We start from the raw sequence: 22355 nt of genomic DNA, 5'->3' as shown, positions 1-22355 counted from the left end.
AAGAGCATACAAATGGAACCAAATGGACCCTGATTTTCCCAGAGAGCAAATGGTATCAAATGGGGGTCTGTGGCCTAATGCATTTCAAACTGGGGGTTCTTGGTATTATATTCTCTGCATATCTTATCAACTTGGGGTGAATATTTCACCACAATACTTTACTGAATATTTCACAAGAATATAACACAAGAGTCAAATGTACGGTCAAATGTAATCACAATATAGGCTACAGATGTAAATATTTATGACACAGTAAAATGTCGAAAATTAGTGCTATCCCCCCCCCCCCCCACACACACACACACACACACACACACACACACGACAGGCAAGGCTGTTGTTTGCATCGTTAGCAGGCAGCAGCTACCTTGGCACTGCTCTCTGTGACTGTAGTTGTTTCACCATGTTTGCGTATTTATGAGAAATAAAAAACACTTTCTGTTATTATTAATACTTTATAACCCATCCGTTACTACATATGTGCAGGGCACACTACTGAGAATTTCCTTCTTCCCATATTGCGCTGCAATGTAACTAGGATTCGCCGGCCGAAGGCCGGCGAAATTCTAGTTGTAAACAAGTGAAATGCTTTATGGTGTTGTCCACATTTAACAGTTTTGCATTGAGCCGTGCTTGAAATGTACTGTAATTCTCCAATCTGTTAATACATCTTTCAATCAATGTGAGATACAAGTAAACCTACACAGTTAACTTTATTGCGTGGTTATTTTTTGTTAAATAAATTATACATTACTGGTGCATTTTATTAAAGCACAGATGTATTTGTAAAGCCTATCCGAAAGTAGGCCTGGAGAAAAGATTGAAATTACAAATTAAATTAAAATGTGCATGTTTAGGCAACAGTGGCTCAATTACCCAATATAGTTAGTATATTTAGTGTTGTAATAGTAATTATTCTTGATGTGAAAAGAGTGAAGCACAGGAGGTACAGGTAAAGAGAACCAAACCAAGTGGGGGGAGAAAATCACCAACACATTGACACTGCAATATGTCACTCTGAATGAATGAACAGTAAATGTGTCAGTCTGTTTTGGACAATAGAATGTTTATTAAGCCACAGAGACAACAACGCCAGTGCTCAAAACATAGGACACCAATATGCCAGGAATTTAACCCATGTGTCTACTATGGATGAAGAACTATCCCCTATTCGCTGTCAGTGTCAGCTATGACACTGACAGTTATCTCAACAGCTTGCAAGCCAGTTCTATCAGTCTTGCATGAGGTTTAGGAAAACATGACCATGTTTCGTAACTTTATACAATCGACACAGACTCACAGTTCTCAACGCCATTTGGCTTAAACTAGAGCAGTTGTTATGTTCGACATGCTTAGGCCTACATACAACACACATGACCCAGAATCTCCCAGTTATGTCAATGAAGAACATACATTATATACAGGGTTTCTCAATCTAACATACCTATATAAGTCTAGTAGGCACAGCCGTTCAGATATAAATTAGACCTTGACATAATGTTGATGTCGTCGTAGCAATAATGCAACGGCTGATAGATTCTCTTTGGAGCTTATAAGAGACAAGGCCCGTTTTTATCAAAAACTAAGATGATACACGTAGGATGCCCGTGTCCACACAACACACGCTAATGCAAAACGCATATACGATAAAAGCTAGAAACACAAACACGGTACGCAAAAATGTAAAGCACTGATATGACTGTAATCTTCTCGCAGCTGGTTGTCATCCCGAATGACAGAAGCTAAGCTAGCAGAGTAGCGATAGCTAGGAGGCTAACGTGTCGACAAGGTTAGCTAACGGACAATTTGACTTGTTGACACCTTCTGAGAGACGTTTTTTAAAGGTTTTTGTTCATTTATTGTCGTACTGATGAAATGTCATGATAAATGTGAAACCTACCCCGTTGCCATGCTGAACCGTATTAGAGACCGTATCAAAACAACTGCTGACGCACTTCTGATCTGGTGGTGGTGCTTTCCAAACGACTTCCTGGAAGAACAACAACATTACATCACTTCCTATGCTGGGAATACACAAACTGCATAACGTGGGGGAAATTTGATTTAATAATAATAATAATAATAATAATAATAATAATAATAATAATAATAATAATAATAATAATAATAATAATAATAATAACAACAAGTATAAATGTGGTGGTTTAACACCATTTGTTATTACATTTATTTATATGTAATCTAAATGGAACACAAATAAAAAATAACAAATACAATTATTATTTTTTATTTGCCTGCATGCTCATCAACAAATCATTTTATTCCCACCAAAGACAGAGTGCGTTGAGAATCTTTTTAAGTCTGCAATTTACACCTAAGGAATTAAGCAATAATTCAGAGTAATATGTTTGTTCCCTTGGCTTACCCGAATCTAAAAAGTCCATTCATTCAATAATTCATTCATTCATTCATTCATTCATTCATTCATTCATTCATTCATGCATGCATTATTTCATTCAATCACACTATTGATTGGGGTTGGGGATCACATGGGATGCACACCAATGCAAAAAAATGAATTGATTGATTACATAACATTCATCATGGCTCAACTCAGCTTAATCTCAAAATGCACTTCACTGATGCTGGGATGCTTTCACAAACATTGCAAGAATGCACGAAAAAGTATTTTGTGTGCTGTGCAGAGTTGGGTGTAACGAGTAACGGAAAATATCGTTACTGTAACGACACTACTTTGGTCGGTAGCGAGTAATATAACGACACTACTCCTCCAAAATTGATAATCACACTACAGTTACTGGTCGCTTTAGCGCTGCCGTTACTCGCTACTTGCGTCATGTGGCTGCTTTCAGCAGTGTTGCTTTAGAGAATAATGCACACAACGGAGATGAGTTGAACATGAACACTAATGGTGCGCTGGCAACGCAGTACGCAGTACGGACTAGAACATGTCAAACCGGTGTCAGATCATCAGCAGCACAGCATTTTTCGTTACTGTCGTGGACTCGTAGGGTGGCCAGACGTCCGGTTTTAGACCCACCTTTCCTCCTCCCAACTCAACCTCTGGCCGGACACATCATTGTCCGTTTTTTTGTGATATAGCCTACAGTGCTTGTGTCATAACTGTCATTTAAGTCGTCTCTGTATTAAAATCTCCGTAGCACTTTTCCGCTGCACAGAAAGCTCCCAGTCTCCCCACTGTCACAGAGACAGAGCAGGCGTTGGGCCGGTTGGGGTGTTGCCATGTCCGCTTATTACAAGCGACTTTGGGCTTGTTTTATGATAGCCCAGTCAGGCTTCTTTTGGGCTGTTTTCATAGACATGGCTGCTTGTTTCTCTTCTAAAACCTGGCAACACTGCCAATGGGAGGGTTTGTTTGTTTGTTGTAGAACGTGTGCTCTCACAATCACTAGTTAGTTAATGTAGAGATAAATAAACCAAATATGCCGAAATGAAAAACTACATTTAATGAGCAATGGAGCAGGGGACTCCACATCATAAAGAAAGGGATCCTAAAGCACTGTGAACATAATTATAGTCTACTGATTTATCTCAGTCTCATTATTTTATTTGAATATATATTGTTGGGAAAGTTAATATTTGCCTAGAACCACGTGGTACAGTGGTTTTCAACCATTTTCATATCAAGGTCCAGTATGTATTCTGCATTTTAGCCATGGACCACCATTTGATGAGATTTGGCCTCACAGACCCCAAACTAAATATTATATTGTTGTGTGGCAGTTCAGTGCAAATTATTTGACAATGCATCTCAGGCGATTTTATGGAGTAACGCAAAAGTAATGTAACGAGTAATGTAACTAGTTACTTTCTCCAGGGAGTAATAAAGTAATGTAAGGCATTACTTTTTTCAAAAGTAATATGTAATATGTAGTGCCTTACTTTTATGAGTAACGGACCCCAACTCTGGTGCTGTGTGTGTGTGTGTGGTGGTGGGAACAAAAACAATTTAATAAATGCCTCTGGCGAAGCATTCCATTCACTATAAAGTGACTGCATGTCTGGTGTGATTACCACAAAGCCTCATGTTAGTTGTGTGGACGTTATAACGTATAACAGATTGATTCATGTTAAATCCTACCAAAATAGAATAGAAGTACCGGTAGCCTATTATGTCTGGGTGGGGGTGCGGGGGAGGGGGGTGATTTCCTTCAGCTGTTCCGATCCCTCCCTCTCATTGGTTTGGTCGTGGGGGCGGGGCCCTACGAAACGTCCTGCGATTGGCAGGAGGAGCGCATCAGTCAAGACTCGGTCGAATGACGTCACGTCAGACGTAAGGTCAAGGCGAAAGAAGCATGGCCGCTGCACTGAGGAGGGGGTCTCGGAGGCTGCTTGGAAGGTGGTACCAACAACATGGTGACTTTGCACTTGGTAAGAAGACGAGGTGGAATACTTTGAAGTCTGCCAGCGAGGCAGAAAACTCGAGGCAGCTGCTTTAAGCCATTTAAGACTTAGTTTTTGCTACTGCTTTGCATGGAGGGGATTGGGAAGGCAGTGTGTGCTACGATTGCTAGGTTTTTGTTAGACACACAGTGCACTACTTACTAACAGGCTTTGCAAGTTTGCAACTTGTAGATGAATTATTAGCCTATGTGATGATGAAATGAGTGTCTCTCGTCTTCTTTAACATGTCCTAGCCTGCCTTTTAAGCAATGAATTACGTGGCATTTTATCTGTCGTCTGCCAGTGCTACATACCACGATGCTTTGATGGTCTCATGATCTTTAGCAGTGGTAGAATTGCCCTACAGTGGCACTGTAGGGCAAAAAATCTAGTGTTGCAAATTGCGGCTATACTGTCTGACTGTAGTACAGTCAGACAGTATATACTGTCTGACAGCTATACTGTCTGACTGTAGTACAGTCAGACAGTATAGCCGCAATTTGCAACACTAGATTTATTTAATGGGTGTTCGAGTCCAGAGTTGTAACACCAGCCATTGACAGCCCATACAGAAAAGTCCCATCTTATTGTATTAAATTACATTAAACTCGCCAACATTGCAGCTGTAGAATTATCTTTCTATATTATCTGCAAAGTGTTTGTTTTATAAAAATCCACCATAGACAACATGTTTTTGTGTGGGCTACTTTCTGTTGACATATTCCATGCATGCAACTCAAAGTGTTTGAGTTTGGAAGCGCTTGTTGGAAACCACTCAACGGCCCTGCATACCACCTGTTCAAATTGCACACAGTGCAGAAGGCAACAGGAGGTTGCGTTACTGAAAATGAACACTCCAAGGGCTGATTCATACTCTTATTTTACCGCTGTTTCGGCGCTGTAGTGCCGAAATGATATCCGCTCGTCAGAAGTTTTCAGTAGCACCGAAGTGTCGACTTTAGGACGGTACCCCCCCCCCCCCCCCCCCCCCGAACCTCAAATGACGTCACATTGTAGGCTCTACAGGCTCTAAAATAGGAGTATGAATCGGCCCCAACACTGCACAGCAGCACATAATGTCTTGGCAGAAAGTAGCTCATAACTAGCCTGACACTCTAGTCACACTGTCTGAGTTTTCATTTCGTTTCACTTCGCCAGGGCATAATTTCTTTAATGGTAGCGATTCAGGGCTGGAGCCAGGCTAGCTCATAACATGTCTACAGTGGATTTCTAAGAAGCAAACACTTTGCAGATAGAGGATAATTCACACTTTTCGTGCAGCTGAAATGTTGGTGACTTGGAACTCTAGGTTCAACCCGTTAAAAGCATCTAGTGTTGCAAATGATGGCTAGCAGCCAGCCAGGTACCTATAGTGTAATTTAACTCATTGTTGTAGTCTCTGGAATACGATACCAGCCAATACTCCACACACCTCTGCACCATCCTGTATGCAGTCACTTAGAATCATCTTTGTATATTGTCACATTACATTACAGGTTTGCAGAGGAAAGTACAGAATAACGCTAGTAAAACTAAAAATGGACAAAGGAGGGCAACAATATATGAATGGTAATATAAAAGACGTTATAAAATGACAGCATCTGACCTGGCCCTCATGTGGATTTATATGGTCAAACACACGTAACAGTGTTGGAGGCTATAGGTACAATGTGAATTATGTAATTTCACAAAGCTGTGACTTGAATTAGATTTTAGAAACACATTTTCCATTAATGCACACCATGCTTTTAATATATTATTATTTAAGAAGTCAGAACTCTACTTTTGTTCTTTATCATGAAAGGATATACGGTACTGCTGCAGTGCACATTGTCTTAAGTTGCTTTTGGCATGCACGTCTTTTTGGATAGGATACTTGTGTAAATATAGTATACGCATACTTGCTAGGTGGCTTTAGCAGCAAAGGGCAATCTGATATGAAATTATGGGCGTTCTGTAATGTTGAGCCATGAGCCTTTCTAACACATCCTGGCCAGCCAAGCCTTATCAGTCAAACTTATATTGTCATGTTGCGCAACATGAAGGGTATATTCAGTGATTTCACTTAATTCAATGTCACTTTTTTTTTTTTTTTTTTTGTGATAATCCTCCCTACTATAGAGTGTGCTGACCATATAAGGAGTTCCTCCCTGTCCCCAGTTAACCCATAGGTGGCCCAGCCTTCATCCAATCAGGATAGAGAGGGGCCTTCCGCCAATTGTGATTGAGCAGAGGCGGGCCTTGGTGTGTGTGTGCTGTTGGCCTGTTGCGTGTGACCCCCACTGTAGTGCCTGCCTGTGCACATCTTGTTACTGGGCGGACCAGGGTTTTTTTTCCAAATCACTGAATGCTCCTTTAAACATTTTGTGTTTAAATTATTTAAAAGTTGGGAAATGGTCTGCCAGATAAAGGAACACTTCACCAACCTTATCTTCCTCACTAATGCTCATTATAAGATGGCAACAATTCTGTCTCCTCACTCTCAGAGGTGGCTGTGGATATTTCAGGAAGAACCTGCCAGTGCCTACCAAAATGACAATATCAGTGGGGATTCCAAGCTAATAGAGAAAATTTGCGAAATGTTTGGCAAATCTGCAAAAAGAAATGCTTACCACTAGCTTCATAAAGGTGTCTACTATAATATATATATTTAAATAAATATATATCTATTTGTTCCAACCAACCCAACTTTGTGACAGCTGTTGAAAGTTGGGGACCGGGGTACCATTAACAACCAATATAAGGCAAAATTTTAAAGTTACACTTTAAGTAGCATTGTCATGTAACATGTCAAACTAGGGGGTTTTCATGATGCTGAATCCATTCCAAGCATTAGTTTTGCACAAAAATACTCCTTGGGCTAAATTCGGCCATAGCCACTTAAAAAAACCCGAAATGGATTAAGAATCATGAAAAACCCCTAGTTTGACATGTCACATGCTACCTAAAGTGTAATGACATTTGGAATGTTTTGCCTTATATTGGTTGATAATGGTCCCCCAACTTTCAGCAGCTGTCACAAAGTTTCCCAAGGGAGTTGTTTTGGAACACATTTATTTATGTGATTGTAGACCACTTTTATGAACACATCTGTGAAGAAAGCTAGTAGTACTAGTAAGCATTTTGTTTTGCAGATTTGCTACACATTTAGCTAATTTTCCGTTATTATAATGGAATTATGGGAACCAGCCCTTCTCTTCCTGAGAAGTGTGTGCACTGAATAGAAGCCATTGTTCCGGCATCAGTAAACAAAATCTAAATCTTGTTTGAATTGACCACCAGATGAGGATGTCATCTGTAGGCAAATTTACTAACCAACTCAACAGTTCCACCTCTGACACCATCTGTGTGTATATCTGTGCAGACAGAATAGAAATGACACCACCCCAAGTAAGGGCCCATATTGAGATGGTTTGGGGGGCGGGGGGAAAAGTGAACTGTTCCTTTTTAAAGGTTGCAAAGAAATATTGGTTGCACCTAATATGGTTGTTATTATCTTCCTAGTTTCCACAAGGTCCAGGACCATGGCCTCAAAGACACACGTGGGGTTCATTGGACTGGGCAACATGGGAAACCCGATGGCCAAGAACCTGTTGAAACATGGCTACCCTATCATTGCTACCGATGTGTTCCCAGAGTCCTGTACGGAACTAAAGGAGCTGGGTGCTCAGGTGAGAGTAGAAGCTTATTTTGTTTTATTTAGCAAATAAACACATTTCCTTTTTTCTGCTTATTTCTGCTGCTCATGACAATTCAGGCAATCACAACATGATGTAACCCATATATTTCATTTATATATTCGACAGGATTGTAGTTGGGGACGTTAATCGCTGATCGATTAATCGCCGCTAAGAAATTACTTGGTTAAACTTAATACCTTTTTGCATGTGATGTGACCGACAAGACGGTGCACTTTTCATTTCATTCCATTTCTCATACAAAGCCCTGTATCGCAAATGGTCAAATAACTATTTGATTAAGGAATATAATATGCCTTTTGTATTCTTTCTGTACATCAGCAAAGGGTAGATTTTTATGTTGGACATTGAGGGAAATTAAGATTCTCAATCGTTTTTTAAAACGCAGCTTAACCAGTTAATCAATCGATAAGCTTATCAAAAGTTATCAATGAACTATTGATGCATTAATCGATAATTCCCTGTCCATAATTGTAGTAGCTTGTGACAGCAAACTTCTGTCTGGAAGCTGTTCCTCATCCTTCAACTACAGTAGTATACACTACAGTATGTCTGTCTATTAATTCCTGGATGCTATAAAAAAAATCACACACGTGTGAACGGAGTGGTGCAATACCCCCCTCTCTCTCTCTCTCTCTCTCTCTCTCTCTCTCAGAGACACAGCACTACCCCTCTCTCTGTTTCCGGCGCCCCCTACTGGTATTAATAAGTCACATACTCGTGCTCATTTACACAGGTACACGGACATTGCTGGTTCTAGGAGTGGTTGCACCACTCAAAAAACTGCCTCGGCACCTTTTGAGATCAATAAGGTTTGATTCCATTTCATTTTAGATCCTGGATAACCCTGCTGAGGTGGCGGATAAGGCAGACCGGATCATCACGATGCTTCCCTCCAGTCCCAACGTTGTTGACGTGTACACAGGACCCAATGGCATTCTCAAGTAAACGCATCACTCACTCCACTTCCTTCAGTCTAAGCACGTCATCTGTATAAAGGGAACGTTTAGCCTGTCTACTCTGTGTCTCAGAAGGTGGACTGTGGATGGAGTGTTTTTATTGACGCAAGAATAATGGCTTTCATTTCGGGCATGCCAACTTTACAAGAAGAGAGAGGCTGTAGTTTTTCCATTGGTATGGAATCCCCAGATTCCCCACCAATGATGCCTACCCTACCTAGCCTCAAATACAACCTCCAACCTTCCCAGCCTAGTATAGTGGTCTAATCACTAGACTACAAATCCCGCTGCCCGGGTTCGCATCCTGCTGCAGCCACTATTTTTCAAAACAACCGCAGACTAGTTGTTTTGGCCGATAAAGTATCGTTTTAGACCACGACGGGGAGGCGCCGTCTTTAGCCAACTTGAGCGACACCACGAGTGCCTCAGCGCGAGTTCCCGTTGTCGAGCGTTGTGCGCGTTCGCACAGGTCCATATAATTGACCTATAGCTAAAGCCCCTCCCCAAACAGCTACAGACTAGCACCACTCAGTTGGGATGAATGTGCCTGGCTGGAAAGTCTCCAAGTGGGAGTGTCTTAAGTGGGAGAGGCCGGTTCTTAGCTATAGGTTAATTGGACCCGACCGAAACAGCCCTGTGGATAACTGGACCCGGCCAGAAGCAGGACGGAGAGAACTGGACCCTGTCCGACTCCGAAACTGACCGGGGATTATCCGATTTATTATACCGCGTTCCGACCGGGTCTGTACATTTGGACCGGACCCGTTCCAAATGTAATGCTAATTTAACCATTCACATAAGCTGTGTGTGTCACTCAATCAAAGAAGTCACAGAGACGGTAGTGTGGTGTACACTCTGCTGTGTTGTAGACAGACGGAGAACATTTTCACTGACTTCATGGCATCCGTCCCCGCAGATAATGAACACCATGCTCCACTCGGATGACTTGCATCTTCCCAGTGGCTTTTTGTTTGCTTTTCACCTCGCTAAAAGGTGTGGTGTTCAGTGCAGTTCATTCAATATGCGTAATTACAACACATTATGTAACATTTTAAAAGACTCAAGAGTTTAATAAAAGAAGAAGAATAAAAAGCTGGTCTATTTAAAATGGACCGACCGAGACTTGTGGCAATTGAAGCGACCCAAACGATGCCAAAGGGACAAGTCAATATTTTGGACCCGTCTCGGTTTGGGGCTCAGATCTTGAGCTTCGTGCAGACGCGTGCTACGCTCTGCCACATAACGGCCCACCTCTGAGACGCTCCATGACTCATGAGTAGACGGAAATGGTGCCAACTCCAATGAGCATTAGTGAGGGCCAATTATATGAAGGTTGAAAATGGGTGATGTGTACTTGAATCACGTCCTCTCCTGTAATTAGCAGTGTGTGAAATGAGGATAAAGCCTAAAATACACCATGCCATTTGGCATTTTCTGACGAAAGCCACAGACTGTGAGGGGGGGGGGGGGGGGGGGGGGGGGGGGGGGTCTGCTTGGTGTGTGTGCATATTTCTGGCTGTAGTCGGACCTCACAAAAGCCCAATTCAAAAAGTGAATATGCTTTGCTGTCACCCTATCACAGTCAGTTTTAGGCCAATCAGTATTAAGAAGCAGTGCCACATATAATATAATTTGGCTTTCGGCTATGAACATTTTATTCCAACATAACTTTAAAAGCAATAATGTCTATGTGGAGTAGTGAAGACGACGCAGAAAACACCTTCCCATTGAGAATGTTTTGCTGTTGTCCACCGTCTCGGTAACTGTCCATCGTCCAAGCCCCCGACACATAGGGCGCTATGGGCACGCCAGACAGTTGAGCATATTGCATTTTGGTTATGTTCTTGCTATACCTAAATAATAATAAGGTTTTCAGAAGGAAACGGGTAACCGTTCTAGGACTGGTCTGTTTTTGTTCCTGTCAAGTCTGTGAGTAGCAAATCCTTGGAAACCTTTACACGACCGAGCTTTCCACCTCACGAATGCATTATGGCTTGAGGAAATTAGAAACGGCCAAAATAAATGTATCCTGTATTTATTTTTTTACTCTTCCTACTTTACTTAAGTTGTCGTCCCTATTGGACCGCCATGGTTCTCATAGAGTGCAGTGCAACATTGAACTGTGTGCCACTGAGCTCCACGATGGACTGCTGTAGCCTCTTACTTTCTCTCAGCGCAGCGCGACTACATTCCTGCCCTGCACACAGATGGGCTTCACAAGTTCACACCACAGTGCAGCTGTGGATTTACCCCTGGATTTGTGTGGCCATAGGCTGTAGACTATACAGTTAATCCGGCCATGAGAAGAAGGGACGTGGGAAGTTCAAGACAAAGCGATGCATTTTTTTTAATTCACAGCCACAGACATATTTTTATGTAGTTAAGTCATCATGTTGTTTTGTAATAAAGACTACTGTTTCTGATTGAGTATAGGACTATATCAAAGTGCGGCCACTAAGGAATAATAATAATAATAATAATTAATTTTATTTATATTGATGTGATGTAATACAAATGCGAAGGCCAGGTTCTTAACATTGTTTCTTAACTCGGCCTGTTCCGCACCTAGTCTGATAGTTTTCTATTCAACCAGCTTTATTGGCTGGCTCTTTACTGCGTTCCTGAAGAGTTAGGCTGCTGCCAGGTTCTCTAATCTGTTCAGGTAGTTAATTATATTCCTCTAGTACAACCCGGCTCTGAATTGGTCCCTGATAAGCAGTACTCGTGGTCCCCACAACTTGGAAACGTGGCGTGATTTAAAGCATTATTATATCATATACTTAACTCCACAGAAAGGTGAAGAAAGGGTCATTGCTCCTAGACTGCAGCACCATTGACCCAGCTGTTTCAAAGGAGATGGCTGTTGCTGCTGAGAAGATGGGGGCTGTTTTTATGGATGCACCCGTGTCGGGAGGTAACTATTTGCATTTTGTTTTCATGGGTAAAACTATAATATTGCATTGAAATTTTAGGTTTTCGCATAACGATGTGTCGTAAATGTATACAAATAAAGTAGAACAAACTAGAAAGGTATAAATTAAATGCACAATACAATAAAAACAAAAACGGACAACAAGAAAAGGGCAAGCGTGCAGCACATCATGGAACTATGGATACACTGCACAGTTAGATATTCATAGAAAAATGTATATACCGGTATGTGTAGTACACACAACACACATGGGCACATCAAAAGGCAAAATTGCAAGAGTACAGCTGGGGCTCTCCAATCCAATGAATCACTTCATTTTAATTAATTATTTTTTTCTGATACTGTCACAGAACCCAGCATTTCTGTAATATTCCTTACTCTTAAGGTGGTTGCACACCGGCCGCGTTTTTCTGAAAACCGATGGAGAAACGCCACTTAAAAAATCCGAATTCGCGCCCGGTGTGTGGAGACCTTTAGTGGGGAAAACTAGAAACGGCGTCATAGTGTGTAAACATGTACCAACGAGGAATATAATGCAACTTACTTTCACAGGCAACTCAACAACTCAACAACACGCACGTCATCGGAATTTAAATGTTATATCCATTATTTAACTTTCAAAATAGCCAGGAGGCCTTATGGCTGCGTGGCTGTGTCTCTGAGACATAGTGGGGCATCCAGTTTAGCTGCTCTCCACATTCGCGCTGTACTGAAATACTGCATACAAAAGAGACCAGGTGTTTGTGTGTGTGTGTGTGTGTGTGTGTGTGTGTGTGTGTGTGTGTGTGTGTGTGTGTGTGTGTGTGTGTGTGTGTGTGTGTGTGTGTGTGTGTTTGTGTTGCTTAGGGTTGTAACAATTCAGTTTATTTTTCTAATAAAACTGTTTTATTATTTTGTTCTATAAAGCAACTTTGAGTACCCTGTTAAGCGCTATATAAATTGTTTTATTATGATTATTATAATCCTCTAATCACAATTATTTGAGATTATGATCACAATTATTTTGTCAAAATCGTGTCCATGTTGAGAAAAAAGTTATACATAAAAAAGCAGAAATAGCATATTTTCAAGCTTACAATGCATCACAAGCTTGTAGATCAGCCATTTCTGCAATTCTTTTAAGTAGAACATTTATAAAAATAACTGAAATGTATTGAAACATTACTATTTACTGCTACATTGCTACAGTAAGTGCAAAAGCCTATAAAAGCCAAACGGAATTGTATTTTCTATTCATAATGTTCCAATTTCCAATGCCAAAAAACTCAATCACATCTTTAATCGCAATTATTTTGTGACAATTAATCGTCACCTTAAATAAAAAAAATGTGTAACCGTGACAGCCATAGTTCTGTTACTTTGTTTATACTTAGTGTGGCACGCCAAAAATAGCCTGGTCTGTGCAGCTCCCAATGCACTGTGAGGCTTTCTGACTGGCTGTTATCCACGACACCAGCACCACCGCAGCTACACCAGTATAAATCTGGATTTACTAGTAAAGTGCATGTTCTCTCTCTCTCTAGACTGTCTTGGGGGGTCCGCGCAGACCCACTGCCTGTTTGAACTCAACCTCTCAACATCAGGGCAGCCACTTGCTTTGAATTGAAGTTGCCTCCCCCCCCCCCCCCCCCCCCTCTTTTTTTTCTTTTTTTTTTTTTACGATCAGGCCCTAAAGATTAGTAATGATTTATATGCTTCCTTCCTGCGGTAGTGCACATGGATTAACTCATTTTGGACTGAGGTTGATTAAAAAAAAAGGCTTCTAAATCCTAACTTTTTTCTGAAAAACCTATGTTTCTATTGTCAGTGGTGCTCAACCTTTTTCATGTCAAGGACCCCCAGAATTATCTCTATTGGGCCACGGACACCCATCTCAAAATATGTAGTTCCAGGGACCCCCCCCCAGAAGATAATATTGTTAGTTAAAAATGTTCGCTCTGAAATATAATTATATTCATGGATTTGTGCCACATTTTAACGATTTTTGAAAAATAGCAGACCTACAAGTTCATAGCGCGCCACCGAGTGGCATGCTATGAACTTGTAGATCTGCTATTTTTCAAAAGCTAAATCATAACATAATGTTTAAGACACCAAAAGGGGTTCCTGCTCAAAATGGGTTAAGGTTGTCTAGCTTTCCATATCTAGCACGTGTGTGAGACTGTGTGTGCATGTTCTAAATGGTGCAATATGCAGCCTTCCCATTATTTAGGTGTGTGTATGGTGTCAGTCATCGGCCTTCAAGCTCCAAAAGGAAACTTTTTTTTTTTTACATCCTCGGTGGTCGGAACAGAAATCAAAGGTAGATGTATAGAGCGCCATGCCAACAACCACTTAATCCAGTGCAAAAAAAAAAGTTCCAACATGAAAGCAGCTGAGTGACACTGAAGTGGGGCGGTGTGGTAATTGAGTCAGCATGTCTCATTGTTGTCTTGTAAAGATAAGTATTTTGTGTGTGTGTGTGTGTGTGTGTGTGATATGGGATACACACACATTTTTTTGTTGCTATAAGCTATTCCTGGCCTCTGTACTGATCCATTTCCTGCTCTGCGATTAGTAGAAATCTAACGTTTTTCGTCTTTGGAACGGAGTATGAACGATTCCCTTAGTGAAATATCGACGGGAGCTTGGAGCTAGCAGCGATTGGACCGTCGCTCAAGGCATGACATAGAGCAGACATGTGACGAAGAGAAGAGGCTTATTGTGTTGTCGATTTCCCCCAAGAGATTTCAGCGTATAGCCAGGAGCACATGCCAATTTTTATGACGACAAGACCACACGCAACCAGTAGACGCCCTTTTTAAAGAACAACACTAAAGGGGAAAAAAACCACTTCTGACAAAGGAGCTCACCTCTGTGTTTTTCTTTAGATTAATCGGTGTGAGTTTATGCTCAAAATTCTTCTGTCAGGTAGCTTTTGGCTGCTGCTTTCGTGAGACAACAAACAACGCTTCTCCCTAATTGTTCTGTTCTGTGTTTTGCTGCTGGCCCTGCCTCCACTGCGTCGGAAAGAGGCTTTTTTTGGCAGCTCCACAGCTGGAAGGAATGCTCTTACTGGAGCAATAATGGGAAATCCACAAACCTGCTTTCTCACAGCTTTAGCCGTCTGGACCTAAAGTGCTTGTCGAACATACAACGGACCAGAAAATTACACTTACTTCCTTTTTTTTTATTTGGCTGCTTTCGACGTGCAGGTGTCTCTTTTACTGCAGAATGTTTTGATTTGTTTAACATTTTTATCGTATTGTCACAAATTGGAACAGATTTGTTATTGTAGCGGGACGGGGAGGGGAGAGGAGGGGCTGTCATGCTGCCATTGTTATCCAAAGTGACACGCAGCAAATTATGAGCCTCAGTTTGTAGATCATTCACATTGCAAATTAAATAACCACTATCAAGTAGCTCAAGATGGAATATGAAGTGACGGTATAAGAATATAGTGTAAGCATTATTGAGATTTAGGTTTAATTGGTGTCTGTCAACCACACATTTAAGTATCCCAGGGTATTTTTTTTATGATGTGGCCCTGCGTGGACCGTCTAGGAAGAGGGTCGGTCTGTGCGGTTGTCCGGAGTTAATCCGGCAAACCGCTGCAGCGATCAGCGCCACATTTCTCCTGTACCTAGCCAGAAGCATAAATCAAGCTCTAATTTGCCTGCTGCGTATGTGTGCACGTACAGTACAGTACAATACAATACTGTTCCCCAACCTTTCAGGTCGAGGCCCAAAAGAGCGATTTTTAGATGTTTGCCTATAGGACCTAAACTATTGAACATAGGCAATCGCATGCTTGTAGATTGGCTATTTTCACTACTTCTTAATATATTGTATGCTTTTATTTCTGGGATTTCTTAGATTCGTTTGTTTTTGAACATTATAAAATTGACTTTTGTAAAACTTGAAATATGTATGAAATGAATCCCATAACAATTCCCACAAATGGGTCCCGGCCCACTGTTTGGGACACAATGCATGGTATAAGAATTTAAAAAAAAAGAGTCTGCACTGACCGCACACCAATTAATGCTACAAAACGTATTTTGACTTAAAGGGGAATTCCACAGTGGCATTTTTTTTTTACTGAATTATGTTGATAATGTGTATGTGTGTGACTGTTTTTGCTTCCAGTGATCAATGGATGGTGTCATCTTAAAAAAAACAGCTGGTCCGGAACTAGCCTTTAAGTCGTACATGAATGCATAACCAACTAGAGTTGCACTCTTGTCGAGGTGCTGCTACTAACTAATGTCTGTTACAACTGCTGTTCTAAATCCTTTAGACCCGTTATTGAACCTTGAAACGTACCTTAGTTACGTTTCACCCACCCACCATTGAAACATATCTTAATTACGTCACCATCAACGGCCAATTAGGGACCACCGAGGACATACTGTACCATACATACAAAGACGACCACAGTACTTGCGCGCTCTGCTTGCGCAAGTAATAACCATGTTGTCGCGTCTCCCCCCCAGGAGTGGGAGCGGCCACCTCAGGGAAGCTGACCTTCATGGTGGGAGGGCCAGAGGAGGAGTTCCAAGCTGCTACGGAGCTGCTCAACTGCATGGGAGCCAACGTGGTGCACTGTGGCCAGGTTGGAACTGGGCAGGTGAGTGGCTCAGTCACCAATGAACCACTTTCTGTTTCAATGCTTTTTTCTTTTTTGCTACTCTTCCTCTGCCAACCTGGAGGGGGGGGGGGGGGGGGGTGGGCAGCGGACTGACCTCATTCCTTCTATGCATGAGGTGTCCAAGCTGCTTCTTTTCACCTGACGGCGGGGGTGGTTTCCCCGGCCAGGCGTAGCGCGTGGAAGCAACACGTTATTTCCGACCTGTTCCTTTTCCAGCTGGCCCGGGGGAGGTAGTTTAGAGACCAGGATTGCTGCATGTTTTTTTGTGAGGGTACCTACCCTGTTTGAATGCGTTCTTGTATTCTTCTGTTTACCAAAATGTTTCTGTTCTGTTCAACTCTGTCAATGTCAATACACCTCACACAAATTATCATATTTATGTGCTTTATGTTTCAGCTATTCAAAAATAGCCGATCTATAAGCGTTGCCAACTCGCCATTATAGTAGGGGGGGGGGGGGATTTGAGAATGTGACATTTTCGGCTATTTAACTGAAACATTTTGTAACTTAATTGCACTTTTTTTTCCTATACTGAACTGTCATTGGTTGGTCATTATTGCAGGCTGCTAAAATCTGCAACAACATGCTGTTAGCCATCGGAATGATCGGTACAGCCGAGACCATGAACCTCGGAATCAGGTGAGTTTTCCCTTCATAACAAAGTAGTGGCGCAACTGTGTGAAAAGTGGACAGCGGTTCTCCATTAGTTTGTGGGACCCACATTTTGTGTCTACCATGGAATCTGGAGCCAAATATTTTAAACTATAATTAATAATAAACTTAACCACTTAAACCCATGTATACTTAATTGACCGTGGTCTCCCAGGGCTCTGTACTTGGTCTGTTCCTTCCCCTACACCTAATCTGTTCACCAAAAATAGCTGATCTGAGATCTTATAAACTGACCTTGTCTTGATCTACTATTGTTAGCATAATGTTCCCATGCGGAACATGCGGGTAAAGTATGTCTATAAATAGCATCAAAGTGTCCGTGACGCTGTCAAACAATGTTGTCAAAGTCAAAGGAGCTATGTTGGCATGGCATGCCATGGCATAATATGAGCGGTGGCTAAGGGGTAGAGTGGCTGGATGTTAACCGCAAGGTCGCCAGTTCGAACCTGGGCTCCCCCTAGAGTTGGTGTCGAAGTGTCCTTGAGCAAGACACTGAACCCCTAATTGCTCCTGATTGGTGCTGTTTGGTGCCTTGCATGGTTTCCTTACGCCATCTGTGTATGAATGTACAGTGTGACTGGGTGAATGTAATGCACAATCTATGTAAAGCGCCTTGGATAAAGGCGCTATATAAATGTACCATTTACCACATATCCAAATGCACCCCCTTCCTAAATGCTCAATACAAAGCCTTTTATGATTAAAAAACTAAAATGAGATAAAATCCATGTTTTGTCCACGGACAGACTAGGACTTGACCCCCAGCTGCTGGCCAAGATCCTGAACATGAGTTCCGGCCGCTGCTGGTCCAGTGATACCTATAACCCGGTGCCCGGAGTCATGGAGGGGGTTCCCTCTGCAAACAACTACCAGGGAGGATTCGGCACTCAGCTCATGGCTAAGGTGGGGGATGAAAGAAACCTTATGTTTCTGTATCAGTGGTGCTCAATATTTCATGTCAAGGGCCCCAAAAATTATATGTAATATCCCCCCCCCCCCATCTGAAAATCTGTTGTTCCAGGGACCTCCTCAGAAGCAAAGATTTGAGTTAAAATGTTCACTCTGTAACGATATATTCAAAGATTTGAGGCACATTTTCACGATTTTTCTAAAATAGCAGTCCTACGAGCTTGCAGATCTGCTATTTTTCAATAGCTTAAGTACGTATAACAATGCTTTTACACCAAAAGGGGTTCCCGCACAAAATGGGTTAATGTTAATGCGTTTGTTCCTGTTTTTGGTGCCGGAAATGTATGAAATGGAAATGAAAATAATTAATGTAATTGTAGATGGCCTTAATTTTGTGTTCCGGTTTTAGGTTGTGGCTTTTCTAATTGTACATGTGTAAACTAAGTGGTGCCGGAAATATGAAAATAATTAATGTAATTGTAGATGACTTAAGGGACATAGTCTGTTTTAACTACAGACAGTCAGTTCGGGTTGGGAAGGCTAAAGCAGTGGTTCCCAAAGTGGGGTCTGGGGACCCCCAAGGGTCCTTGAGGGAGTTCTAGGGGGTCCCCAGCTAAATGATAGTTTGGAACCAAATGGACCCTTATGGGTCTGTAACTCCGAGTGTAAAAATTTAACCAAACGGACCCTAGCGGGCCAATTTGGTTCAAATTAACATTGATTTTACACTTTAAATTGGGTGGTCCCAGAGAAATGCCATTAAATGGGGCCCGTAGATTAATGCATGTCAAACTGGGGGTCCTTGAAATTAAACGGGTTGAGAATCACTGTTGGAGCCTTCTCTTATGGGGGTCCCTGGCATATCTCTTCAAATGGGGGTCCGTGGGCTAATGAGTGTCATTTTCGGGGTCCTTGACGTGAAAACGTTTGAGAACCACTGGACTAGAGGACAGCCAGAGGAAGAGCGCGGCTGGGGCTTGTAGCCCGTTAAAGTACTTATCTAAGTTGATGGTCGTTTAGCTTAGTACTATTTTGATGTGCCTATTTTTTACCAGCTGCAAGCTGGTCAATAAGGGCTTGCTATATATCCGACCGGGTAGTAGACACTGGAGATCATTTTCTGCCGAGCCTGCACGAGTGTTGTGCGCATGCGTGAAATTGGAACGATACAGAGAAGAAATTGGAACAATACAGAGAAGAAATTGGAACGATACAGAGAAGAAATTGGAACGATACAGAGAAGAAATTGGAACGACACAGAGAAGAAATTGGAACGAATAATGCAGCTGGTAATTAATTGATTTAATCAATTTGGGCTTATTTGGTCAGTCTTTCACTGAAAATGTTATTGCACTGCCTGGTTGGTCCGCAACAAAAAGACATTTCATGGAGCCTTGTGAAGGAATATTATAAAAAATATATTCATGTAGATCTGTTATTCTAGAACTTCTGTAGATGTGTATGTCAATCATGTTTAGTTTACTTATGGGTGAAATGGAATTGATTGATTGAATAACATTAAAATTTAAACATTGAATTATTCATGCAGGTAATTCTCAAGAGAGACCTGGTTCGATCGGTAACAAAAATCAAAGTTACAGTCGGTACATTCGATACAGAGACCAGATTAAAAAAAAACTGATCATGAATTAAAAGTACGTTTTTAAATTCCCCAGAGTAATCCAGCTGGACGGCTTCAGAATGATGAATTATTGCTATTAGATGAGGGTTGTCGAACGATAGTTTTCTTGCATTTCTATCAAGGATATTTACATTGGAACCAAACTACCGCCAATTTAATGAGGACCTTCCTCAGGCAATGAAGGTGTCATAATAATGGGATGAAGTACGATGTTCAGAGCTTAATATAAAACATTAATTCGAGGTCACGCTAACCATATTAATTGTCCGATCGGCAGACACTGCCGCAACCGAGGCACAAAATGGCAGATTTTCACTTCCGGTTCAAATGATGACAAAGCGCATATCTGCTTATGTCACGGGCACTGGCCACCTACCGCCCCCTGTGGTAACTGTTAACTCTTATCTTAGAATTACTATATGAGCCAGTACTGTTTGCAAAGTCACTTGACCACTATTGCAGCTAATGTTTTGTTTCTTAATTCCCACACTAAAGGCGCAGTGGAATGTGTTTGACTGAAGGAATGTATCTGGTTCTGAATGACCATTCTGTTTTTTTGGCAGTTTTCATCAAAAGTCAAGTCAAACCGCACTACGGTTTGAAAGAGGAAGTGCAATTTGAATAGCATTTTGTCCAAAACACTATTTCATATTATGTCTCCATGCATCAAATCCATTTGGAGGTTCTGTGCACTTCATCTTCGTGTGTGTGTGTGTGTGTGTGTGTGTGTGTGTGTGTGTGTGTGTGTGTGTGTGTGTGTGTGTGTGTGGAGAAACAAAAAATAGACTCATAAAAATGGGTCTGTGATGTGTGTCTATATACCGTGTATGTCTGCTTACATAATTGTTCTGGTTGCTCTCTCTCTCATATCAGGACCTGGGCCTGGCGCAGAACACGGCCACCAACACAAAGACCCCCGTTCCCCTGGGCTCGCTGGCCCACCAGATGTACAGGATGATGTGCGCGCGGGGCTACGCCGGCAAAGATTTCTCCTCCGTGTTTCAATTCCTGCGTGACGAGGAGGGCCAGGGCCAGTAGAAGAAACACTCCTCCTCCTCCTCCTCCTCCTCCCTCCTAACCCTGCCTCGTCCTGTCCCATCCCTCCCTCCCTCCCCTGTCCCAACAGCATTTCCACACACCAGGCCTGGCTCGCTATAACGGGCGGGGGGGCCTTCTGCCCCGCTCAAAGGACTTTTATGTCAAGAGATGTGAAGTGAGAGACACGCAGACGAGATGAAGCTCAACCAAACCAGCCACTGCAACCGATGATTAGAGCACTTATATCACCTTCTCTAGGGGGGGGATAGCCATGTTACGGTATATACCAACTTGTGTGATCATGCCTTTGTTTTAATATTAAATGAAGCAAGGCAACACTCCTTTTTAAAGATTCATGAGGAAGTCTCCTCCAAAGACGGCGTTTAGTGTGGCTAATGACTGTTATGGTGTGGAGACGACGCGATGCGGTGTGAGTTGGCGTGGTCCGGGCGATGATCGGCACTAGATGGGGGTCGAACGGTTTAGTCGCCACGTTGTGTCTGTTGATTGTGATTGTGATTGTTAGCTTTTTTTGTTGTTTTTTGGGCGGTTTTGTTTTTGTTTTTTGCCGTTTTCACTTAATGTTTATCTCTCAGCACTGGGATGGTTGCTTTATATGTCCTCATGTCGGTAATAAAGTTGAGAGATTGTGTTGTCTTTACTTTGTCTACGGTTTATTTAAATTATGGTCTTGCAATGCAAAGCTCTGCCCAGGCACAGTGGCACACTGTGTGCACCTACTTATTAGTTATATAATGAACAAATGCCAGCTAGCTATGGTTTACTTTATATTGCAACCTGATAAACATTTGGTAATGTTATGCTATAGCTCCTTGATTATGGGAAAATGCTAGCCTCATCAAAGTAGAGAAATATTTTTTACCTCAAGCAATAGCAATATCAGGTTCTGCTTCATTAGTTTGCCAACTATAATCCACTTTTACTTTACTTTTGTTCCTCAGAATATTCAAAATACTTCACTCCTGTCCTATCGTGTTCCTTTGAACATCTGTATTAAAAACCCACTTAATTTTGACCTGAGGCTCATTCTAAAAACTCCTACACCAGACAAGGGGTGTGCGTTGCTATAGCAACAGCTGTGCGACACATGGGTGTAAGGTGTACTTCGAGCTTCCAGGTCCAAATGGGTAACATCTTCGGATAAATGAGTCATCTATAGAGCAGTGATCCGCTCTGCACGTTCAAGTTCACCGTTTACGTGGAGAAAAGGTCAGATTAATGCCACTGTCGAGGCTTGCTGTGAAGATCTAACCAATTACCAAACTCATTCACACTGTTCTTTTGCATCAAAAAATAATATGTAATTTATTTGTGGTGCGTTGTGTGTAAATGCGCATAATTAATTCTGCTCCTGCTGGTCACAGTGCAGTTAACCACTTCCAAGCTGCATGGCGTCCTTATTTTTAGGCATGTCATGCCTTTTTTGGGGCGAATGTTCTTCAGAACACTGCTCATAACGCACAGCAAT

The 22355-nt window shown here is 41.9% G+C and overlaps 2 protein-coding genes across 4 annotated transcripts in view; one reads left to right on the top strand and one right to left on the bottom strand.

The window, feature by feature from the left end:
* Positions 1 to 1994, bottom strand: part of tax1bp1b (Tax1 (human T-cell leukemia virus type I) binding protein 1b) — a 46525-nt gene extending 44531 nt beyond the window's left edge. For 2 of the 3 annotated variants that reach the window (XR_013964439.1, XM_080769108.1), the window contains exon 1: positions 1901 to 1994. The gene's annotated coding sequence lies outside the window, so the exon portion shown is untranslated. The remainder of the gene's footprint in view (positions 1 to 1900) is intronic. The other variant, XM_080769109.1, reaches the window with a different exon arrangement.
* A 2288-nt stretch (positions 1995 to 4282) lies between these two features.
* Positions 4283 to 21527, top strand: hibadhb (3-hydroxyisobutyrate dehydrogenase b). The gene is made up of 8 exons (XM_080767501.1): positions 4283 to 4374; positions 7891 to 8057; positions 8919 to 9028; positions 11836 to 11957; positions 16451 to 16584; positions 17168 to 17244; positions 18024 to 18180; positions 20702 to 21527. The coding sequence occupies exons 1-8, from the start codon at positions 4299 to 4301 to the stop codon at positions 20864 to 20866; spliced, it is 1008 nt and encodes a 335-aa protein (XP_080623627.1). The 5' UTR covers positions 4283 to 4298; the 3' UTR covers positions 20867 to 21527.
* The last annotated feature ends 828 nt before the right edge of the window (positions 21528 to 22355 follow it).

This window comes from Protomyctophum bolini (genome assembly GCF_963924005.1).
Source record: "Protomyctophum bolini genome assembly, chromosome: 7".
NCBI lineage: Eukaryota > Metazoa > Chordata > Actinopteri > Myctophiformes > Myctophidae > Protomyctophum > Protomyctophum bolini.
The sequence above is the reverse complement of the archived record's forward strand: the minus strand, read 5'-3'. Positions and strand labels throughout refer to the sequence as shown.